Source organism: Chinchilla lanigera, unplaced genomic scaffold (genome assembly GCF_000276665.1).
Source record: "Chinchilla lanigera isolate Chin_1 unplaced genomic scaffold, ChiLan1.0 scaffold00045, whole genome shotgun sequence".
In the NCBI taxonomy this organism is placed as follows: Eukaryota; Metazoa; Chordata; class Mammalia; order Rodentia; family Chinchillidae; genus Chinchilla; species Chinchilla lanigera.
The window spans coordinates 7555363-7565814 of NW_004955446.1; the positions used below are offsets into that span (position 1 = coordinate 7555363).

Sequence of the window (10452 nt, forward strand, 5' to 3'; positions counted from 1 at the left end):
CCCTGACCTAAATATTTTAGAAAAAAATGTTGAAATGGTTTGGAAAAAGTATACTAATTTACATTTTTTTGCTACCTTTTATTCAGTATTAGATAATTCTGAACAATGAAAAGATTGAATATAATTGAATATACATTATTATTGATCTCTATGAAACAAATTATCAAGAAACCTTGGTGACATGGGTACTACTTTTCATATTATTATGACTTTATATTTATATAACCTAGGCCGATGAAAATTCCTGATTTGAATAGTTTGGTTAGGTAAAACTGAATTAAGATGTTGAAATCATTTATCTTATGAACTTGCCACCAGGCTTTCTAGAAGAAGAAATTATACAAATGCTACAATCAATAATTCTTTTTTCCATTATAACCTTATGAAAAACTGGAAGATATTTCTATTGCTTTAAACTGTTTATTTTATGCATTATTCAAAAGGTTCTGTATTATAGAAATAAATAAGGTTGAGTTATATGGATTGACTGACATAGACTAACATCTAAATTTTTTCAGATAGCACTCACTTGACATTTCTAAACAAAACAAGTCCTCTTATATTAAAATACCATTTGATAAAAATATCCCTACAGATTTCACATTAGTATTTGAACAGAAATTGTTATAAATATTGAAAAAATGATGAACATATCTAATGACTTTATAATGCTTTATTCACAATTAGGAAATGTTTTTGAAACTTTATCTTTTTTTCAAGTGTCTTATTGAGAATTTTCACACAATTATATTTGCAGGTCACAGACAGGAAATATTGGCAGTTTCCTGGTCACCACGATATGACTATATCTTGGCAACTGCCAGGTAAAATGTAGCTTATTTAGTTTTTAAATTAACAGTACTAAGTACCCATAAGCATGTTAAAAGACTACATTTATAAAGATGCATATTTTAGCATATTTAATTATTAATTGCTGTAAAAAGAAATATTGTTGGGGATTTTAATTCACATCAGCCAAAGAACTCTTCCTTTACATTCAAATCCTCACTGTCCATCTTAAAGGTTATCACCTTTAGAACTGAGAAAACATGAGATTCTGCAATTCAACCAGGACTACTCATAAATCATTTTTATTGTTTCATTTTTTTAACACAAAAGTATACCACTTTGTTAATTTTCAAAAGGTTACTTTTCTATTCGTTTTTTAATCAACAATTATTTTGAATATGATAGAAAATATCCATCAGATATTGATTTCAATTTGATCCATCATTGATTTAAATTTGTTGATACTTACTGGTTGCCTACTTTGTGTCAGCCTTTGTACTTGGGCCACAGAGGTAACTTAACTTTGGGAAGCTTCCAATTTCTGGTGGAAAAGTCAATGATTAGAGGGTATCCTAAAAAATACATTTTTGATGGGTGTAATATAGGAAAAGAAGGAAGCATCTAAATTTTGGGGGAAATGTTTGTTGGAAGGAAGCGCATTACATATTTATTTGCAGAGAAGAAAGTACCAGTAGCGAAAAGTAGGTGAAGATAAGAAGCAGAAGGAATGACTGATGCTGCATCACACTGAATAGACAGGAGGGGAGAGGTGTTCAGATCTAGATCGAGTTGACGCAGAGTGGGTACTGTGAGACTAAACAGAAGGTGGAAAGAGTGGGACTGAATAGAGGTAAGTTTATTGCTTTGGCAGAGAAGTTCAAGAAATGCAAACTTAATGACCTCAATTGTTTTTTGATATACTAAGACTTGATACTGTCTTTGAAAATATGGAAGTGAGGATGCGATTTTGAGGGACACTAGTTAAAATCTGGATTACCAGATTACATGCAAGAGGCAGGTGATTAGGAACACCTAGGATTGCTGAGTAGTTGTGCTCAATTGAATACATAAATCAGAGCTCTACTAAGCTACAGAAAGCAAAACATCAGTTTGCTATGAGAAACAGAACCACCAAAACAACACCCAGGATTTGGAGGCAGATTCATTTACATCAATGAGCACTGATTGGGATCATTCCCAAAATATCAGGCCCTGATCTCTGATGGTCTAGAGCTTTTATGTAATGCATAAACAGGAGGTACAAAGATGAGACAGAACAGCCTGGGAGTTCTTCTGATTGGCTAGCAGGGTGAGATCATTGGTTACAAGGCTAGATTAATGGTCATCTGTTATGAAGCTAGATTAATGGTCATGAAACTTGGTAAAATCAGACATCCTGCATGTTTTGTTATGCTCTTGTGGTTACAGGGGTCAAGAAAGTAATTACAGAGCCTTGAAGCTGTTTCAGAACTAGGCAGTTTCAAAAGAAGAAAGTTTTTTAAAAGGAACAATTTTTCTGGTACAGTTTTTCCCTTCAAGATTACACAGATGTAACAATTTTCAATATATAAAAGAGTACAAACCTGTGGCTGAAAATTATTGAAGTCATGAGTATAAGGAAAGAAAGAAATCATAAAAAAGCCTGTAGGAGGGATCAAGAACTCAATGAAACAGAAGAATGCAAGTCAGTAAGAAAATTCAAAGGCAAAAAATAGGAAATAATAATGAAGATTATGGCATAATTGTGTGTGTGTGCTGGGAATTGAACCCAGAGCCTCATACATGTTTACCAAGCACTCTACCACTGAGCTGCATCAGCAACCCCTACTTTGATATAAACGTTTCAATAAAGATCTGTGTCTGGATTTTTTTATAGTGCCAGCACTTCTCACAGGTTAGTCCCTCAAAGCTTCTGTTAATAGTTTGCAGAATGTGATTTTGAAATTTGTGATTTCTGAAGTGTAGCAAGGTCTATAGTATATAGCATTAGAAAGGCTGGCCAGAGAGGTATGAAAGTGAGGAGCTAGGTGCTCACTGTGGGTCCATCTTGGGTGGGTTTATATTCTAGTTCATGCTACAGTGGTTTTCTCCAGAGCCAAGGGGAGCTGAGAGGCTTTCAGCTCTTGGAATTCCTATAGCAATTTGAGTCAGGATGAAACAGTAACCAATTTTAAGTAACCAATATTAAGAGTTGGACATTTGCAAATGTAAGCTGTGTCAGAAGAGACTTAAATTGTCACCCCTCCCATTGTAGACAATTTCCTCAGCCAAAAACAAAGAAAACTAACCTGAGAATGGGACATACTACCTTTCTGCTGACTGCTCCTGTTGGCTAGCTTTCATGGTGATCTGTAAAAAGAACCATGCTCATAGCACTGTATAAACTGTGTGTAATGAGAAAGGGCTTCATAAAGTATAACATAATGCCCTCTCATTATACCAGCTATAACAACCCAGTGACTTACAATATTCTAGAGGTCTTTGTAAAATCATGATACTATGATTTGAATTAAGAGCACATAGAATTTCTGGACATTTCTTTAGGAATACCTTAGAAGTTGACATGTGATCATGGATATATTTGCCTTTCTTTTTGCCTACTTAAAAAAAAGGAACATCAGTGTGTAATTTTTAGGAGACATCAAATGTAGTTCTTATTGAACTGGCAAAAAATGACTTGAGTATAAGAAACCAAATGGAAATATTTTGTCCTCATTTGCTCCTTCCTAGGTTTTTTAATGTAAAAAGTTAAAACACCAAAATCATGCCAAATAGATATTTTGATTTTAATTTGACAGTGCTGGTGACTGAACTCTGGGCTTTGTGTATGCTAAGTAGGCACTTTCCCACTGAGCTGTATTCCCAGCCCAGAATGATTCTTAAAGTGAAATTAGTTAACTGATTATCTTGACAGGCTTTGAGTAACAACAGTGGAAGTGATGTACTAACAGACTTGCTAGAACCTTGGAGGAAAAGATGCTCATGTAAAGAAAAGCAATATAAAAAGCAACACAGTTTTGTCCTTGTGATCTTAAAAACAGAAGATTATTCATCCTTGCTGTTTTTTCACATTTTTATGTGATTTTTGAGTGTTGAGTATTTGCTGAAAATGCAAAAGTACAACAGTCCCATTGTACAAATACATTGGTGCTAATGTGATGGAATCTCTGTGAACCATAAAGCTAGAAGAGTCGGTGAGGGTAGTTGCTACCCTGGTGACATTTTGTCAATGTAACATTTCTTTCTTCTCAGTGCTGACAGTAGAGTAAAATTGTGGGATGTGAGGAAAGCATCAGGATGTTTGATTACTCTTGATCAACATAATGGAGAGAAGTCACAAGCTGCTGAGTCAGGTAATGAAGATTCTATAAATACCAAACATGACAATGATAGTATTTTTATGTTGAAGTTTTTTAATTGAAGCCACACAATATGTGTATATTGACACATTATAAACATTAAGAAACTTTTAAGGCATGTTTTAGTCACTGAGACAAAATACTTGATACTACTGAAAGGAAGAGAGGTTTATTTTGGCTTACAGTTTCAGTAGCTGTAGTCCATGGCGTGGTGGCTTCAAGGCAGAAGTGGCATGGCAGAAAGCTGTTCACCACATAGAAGCTCAGAAGCAGAGTGACAAGGGAAGGTCCCTAAATGCTAATACACCCTCCTAAACTACACCCTCAGGGACCTGCCCTTTCCAGCCAGGTTCCACCTCTGAAAGCGAGACTTATGGAGGATATTTTACATATAAACTATAACAGGCATACACCATAAATCCCTTTCTAAAGTCCTTAAGTTATATTCTGATGTGTTTCTCCAAGATACCAGTAACAGAAGAAGGAGAAAGGGAGGGTGAAGAAGGGGATTTATAAAGTGTACGTTGAGCTATGTATGATGAATGTAATCATTATCTACTGCAAACATAGTAATAAAAATTTAAAACAAAAACAAGAAAGTATATCAGTGTCTTTTGCCTCTAAATTTTCAAAGAGAACCTTTTCTAGATTAACTTGGTTTACTGATTTTTCTTCCACTGAGGTCAACCATACAAATTAAATGCCAGTTAGGAACCCCCAGTACATGACAGAAGTTTTTAATATTATTGCCACCGTGTCAGCATAAAACTTGCAATTCATGTGTGAACTGCAATCCCTGTAACAATGTGCCTCAATTGGGTTTTATAGTAGAATTTTATTCCTGAGTAGAAAGTTTCACTGAGATTTAGTAGTTAACCTGAAATATATTAGATGAGCTACATAAAACATGATCATTTCTGAAAGTCATTTTAAAATCATCAGGCTATTAGAAATTGTGTTTTCTCAAACTTTCTCATTTTGAAAGGAATGTAAATTTTGATTGAGGCTGGAATAGTTATCTTTTTTCTGCTAAACTCGTTAGCAATAGGAAATACTAGCATTATTGGTTTTTAATAGTTCATGTAGAAATGGAAATAATTATAAGGGATGAGAGATATTTAATTTATAGTTTTACTGTTAAGTTATGGATTTAATTGAATTTGATAGCACAGCTTACTTGATGAAAAAATTTGTTTGTCAAGATCTTTTCTGGCCGGGCATGGTGGCGTACACCTGTAATTCCAGCACTTGGGAGGCTGAGGCAGGAGAATTGTTGCGAGTTCTAGGCCAGCTTGAGCTACAAAGTGAGTTCAAGGCCAGCCTGACCTGCATAGTGAGACCCTGTCTCCAGAAAAAACAAAAGATGCTTTCCAGTTTTTTTCCTCTATTTTTGTGATTCTTATTTATATAGTTCTTCAAATTCAAATTATCTGAAAGATTGGTTAATTTAAAATATAACCAATTTATACTTTTAAAAGCATTGCTGCCCCTTAATGTATTTAAATTAACATATCATTAAGCATTAAATGTTTTCTGAATATATGAAAAGATACACTCTTTTTCTTTGCAGCAAACACTGCTCATAATGGGAAAGTGAATGGCTTATGTTTTACAAGCGATGGGCTTCACCTACTAACTGTTGGTACAGATAATCGAATGAGGCTCTGGAATAGTTCCAGTGGAGAAAATACATTAGTAAGCAATTTTTAAGTACTTATTTGGATATGCAGTGAAAAATAGATGTATGATATGTTTCTCTATGTATTGAACTCTATTTATTGCATTTAAAGCATAGCTGTTTCCTTTGGTAGGGGCACCAGAAATCAAACTCAGCACCTCATGCTTGCCAGACAGGCGCTGCATCACTGAGCTATATCCCCAACCCATTTTCTTAAAAGTACCTATTTCCTCACTATGTCTCACCAGCCCACCCCTGCCACATTCCTTTCACTTAATGGAGAATGATTCTTTACTCTGGTGCCGATCCTAAGGGTAGCATCTCATATTGCTCAGGTATTTTGGGAAGGAATAAAAAACTAAGAATTACTGCTATAAATAAAAGTTATACAGAGTTTAATTGTATAGTATAAATGACTTATAAACAAAACCACAGAAGATTATTATGTTAGAAAATATAGCACTTCATTGAACACTGGAATAAGTATGTTTTGAAAGTGCTAGCTTTTTATTTTTATTTATTTTTTTGCAGTGCTAGGGATTGAACTCACATCCTCAAACATTCGGCCCAGCACTTTCCCATTGAGTCACACCCCTAACTCTAAAAGGCTAGATTCTCCCAGTGACATAATTTCTAGTACTTACATTTATGTGTGCTGTGGTCCTTACCAGGTATATCTGTGCTTTAATAACTTAATGAATAAGCTAACAAAAGTTTATAATTTGATAATAATAACAGCTACTATTTATCAATAGTTTACATACAGCTACAATACCAATAATAATTAGCATATAAGTGCTAGAACATAGTTTTATTTGAGAAGTGTTTTGTGTTTTGTCTCTACCCCCTCCATATCATTCTACAAATTATTGTACACGTAGAGTCAGTAGATACAAGTGAGGGAATGTTAAACTTTTAAATGTGCCTAGGAGTTAATAAATTTAAAGACTTACTATGTCACCTGCTTTTTCACAATAACTATGATAAGTAATGTTATTTATGTTTTACATCTTAGCAACATGAAACTCAAAGGTGAAATCATTTACTCATACTGGACCCAAAAAATAGATTTAAAACCCAAAGTCTGTTGACTGTGCAAATGTAATGTTTAACCCGCTTATATCACTGCTACTGTGGTGCACTTGTTTCTGTTAAATATTAAAGGATGATACCCACAGTTTATTACATATATCTACTTGGGGTCAGGGTTTCTATTTGTATATATATGCACACATACCTCTACCCGACCTTTAGAAAAAGAAAAATATGAAAATCACCATTTAAAATCTAATATTAGGCACAGAAGAAGATTTTCGTGACCTATATATTTATAAATCCCAAATGATTAATTATAGGTTTCAATTATCGGAGAGAAGTGGACCTGTCCATTTCTTTAATTCCAACATCAAAACTTCTCAGACTTTGCTCCACATATAGGTTCACTGGGGATTTTTTTTTTAAAAATTGTTCCTCAGTAATATTGGGATGAGGCCTTGAAGTCTGCATGTCTAACTGCTCTGGCAGTGCTTATCGTGACTGAGCTTGCAGACTACACGAGAGTAGAATTTTAATATTTGTCCCATTTGCATAGTTATTTACATTAATTTGAAATTATAGTTCACACATTTTTACTACGTTCTGTGCTTTTTAATACTTAGCCTGTGTCCTTATTTCCTGCGCAGTTTTCATAACATGATTTCTTTAAAACAAAGTTCACATAACATTAGGAACACACATGCATTCTCAGTTGTTTTCCTTTTTAGATAATGCTGCCCTTTCAGGTAATTTCTCAGGGCTGTTTGTACTGTTTAGTTATTTTCTGAACATTAGCGTACAGGAACAATTACTCCATTGAGGGATAAGAATACCTGTGTTGTTCATCGCATACAGTTTTGCAAGATGAAAAGAGTTCCAGAGATGGACCTTGATAATGACTGCACAACAGTGTGAATGAACCTAATGCCACTGCACTGGACTCCTAAACATGGTTAAGACGGAAAAATTTGTGTTGTTAACCACAATTAAATTTTTAGTAAAAGGAGTAGGAGGTTATTTCTAATGCACTCACTCCCCTAAGGGAATATCTACATTGTTGCATAATAAACTGTTTTGCCCTTTTAGGAAAAATAACTAAAATGTAATGCTGCTGACATGTTTGCCTCACTGGTGCCAGTATTGAATGTCTTATGTTTCTTAAAGTTTGTCAAACCAGGGACTGAGAATGTAGTTTAGTGATACAACACTTGCTTAGCATAGTTTTCAGTACCTCTTAAGAACATTTTTTTGCCAGTCTAAAATGATTGTTGAAGATTGCCTTTATTTACATTTTTATTTCTATTAAGATTGACATATGAACATCTGCCCTTGTGTTTTGTCCACTGTTTTTTGTCCTATATGAAAGGTACACGTGTCACTGGACCTTGTTTCTGTTAAGATACTTAACATATCATTTAAATTTAATGACCTTTCTTTCAGTTTCTTACACTAGGGAGGCAATACAATGTTTACACATGCGAGTCTCATTTATTTCACTTTTGAGTATGGTCACTGGTTGCATCCATTTACCTATAAAAGCCCCGAGTTTATCTTTCTTTATAGCTCAATAATTATACTGCATTTTATAAAAATACCAGGCTTTGTAAAGGGAAAGAAACTCGTGAAAAGGAAAGAACAACTGGAATGGGGGAAAGGAGAAGAATGAATGAATGAATGAGTGAAAGAAAGAAAGAAAGAAAGAAAGAAAGAAAGAAAGAAAGAAAGAAAGAAACAAAGAAAGAAAGAAAGAAAGAAAGACAAAGAGGGGAAGGATGAAAATTATATACACACACACACAATATAGCTAAGATAATTCTACTACTAATTTCTATTGGTTTACTGAAAGAAACAGTTAATGCTTAATTGCTTGATGAATTTTGCATGCCTGTATCCGGTAATCTGAGGAACTACTTTGAAGGTAATATACAGTATAACAACCATTATTCATTTCCTGTCATCTTGTTTTGAAATTCTGTATCATTTTTATTGTTTTTTATTCTCTTCAAAATAAAATTAATAACATTTCTATAGAAGATTCTGATCTTTAAAGGAAGTATTTATTTCAATCCTTTTTTTTAAATTTAGATTTAAGAAATGAGTAACTATGATTTTAATCCTACAGGTAAACTATGGAAAAGTTTTTAACAACAGTAAAAAAGGATTGAAATTCACTGTTTCCTGTGGCTGCAGTTCAGAATTCGTTTTTGTACCATATGGCAGCACGATTGCTGTTTATACAGTGTACTCAGGAGAACAGATAACTATGCTTAAGGGACATTATAAAAGTGTTGACTGCTGTGTGTTTCAGTCTAATTTCCAGGTAAGAATGATACTTACGGGAATTTAAAATGTTTACGTAGCTAGCTTGCCAGATTGGTTGTATATAAAAGAGTAAATTGTGATTTCGTTCTGCGGGGTAATATTTTTAAAACATAGTTAACTGTTTATTTGATACAGAATGTTATAGTCGGGGCTGGGGATTTAGCTCAGCGGCACAGCGCCTGCCTGGCAAGCGCAAGGTCGTGAGTTCGATTTCCGGTACCGGAAAAAAACAAAACAAAACAAAACAGAATGTTATAATCTTGATTTTGGATAGCATAGGGTGTATGTATGGCTCAAGATAATACTGTGCGACTGGGATAAACTTTCTGTCTTGTGTGTATGGGTTGCATATAGCCACTGAAAATCTCAGATGAAATAAAATATTTGCAGTGTTTGAGTAAAGAAATGAAATATCAATTTTTAATCTCAATGTAGTACATCTTGCTTTATGTATATGTAAAGATGTCTGAAATTTTATTTCTTCCCGTTTTTCTGCCAATGGCTGACAAAAATATGACAGTGAATTAATGCAACTCATAAATTGCTGTGGCTTTTCCTTCTTTACTATTGTGAACTGTCTCATATTATCAAAGGAACAGGTGTTTTTGTAATCTCTTGTTTTTATTGGTACATGTTTGTGGTATATAATGGTTACATTTATTATGGGGAGTTGTTACATGTATATGACATTTCTTAATTCCTTCTTTAAACCCCTTCCAACCCCACTCTCCCCCTCGCTGCATCTCTTGAACCCTTTCTGCTGTGTGTTTGTGTATTTGTGTATATGTGTATATATGTAAGTATATGTATTATTCTTACATATGTCTGTAGTACATGATAATCGCATTCCTCATAGGTACTTGGCACATGTACACAGGACTTCACGACCTTCCCCTCTGAATCTTATTTCCCTCCCCCTCTCTCTGTCTTGGTTTTGGAACAGGCTTTTGTGAAAGAATGTTTGCACCTATTACCTCTTGTACTCCTTTGAGTCTTAGCAAGATAGTTGTTATTTCTTCTGTTTTGTTGGTAAGGAGAATGAAGTTCTTGAAAGTTAAATACTGATAGAATTCAAATTATGGATTAGTAGAACTTTACTAGGGACTTTATCACCTGAGGAAACACCTGTCCATTCATTCATTAATATGAGTTACTGAATTTGTTCCAGACATTGTGCAATAAGATATATAGGCCTAATTTTGTAACCAGTATACACTAGCATGACAGTATTATTAAAATATTCAGCTATTTATGTATCCTCCAGACTGC

At 34.1% G+C, this 10452-nt stretch overlaps 1 protein-coding gene across 5 annotated transcripts in view; it reads left to right on the forward strand.

The window, feature by feature from the left end:
- LOC102029678 (DNA excision repair protein ERCC-8) overlaps positions 1–10452 on the forward strand; it is a 42280-nt gene that overhangs the window by 23269 nt on the left and 8559 nt on the right. For all 5 annotated transcript variants that reach the window (XR_262377.2, XM_005392653.2, XM_005392654.2 and 2 more), the window contains 4 exons: positions 758–824; positions 4042–4142; positions 5719–5843; positions 8984–9181. Coding sequence is in view for 4 of the 5 variants with exons in the window: in XM_005392653.2 (XP_005392710.1) it covers positions 758–824; positions 4042–4142; positions 5719–5843; positions 8984–9181 (491 nt within the window). In the remaining variant the exon portion in view is untranslated. The remainder of the gene's footprint in view (positions 1–757; positions 825–4041; positions 4143–5718; positions 5844–8983; positions 9182–10452) is intronic.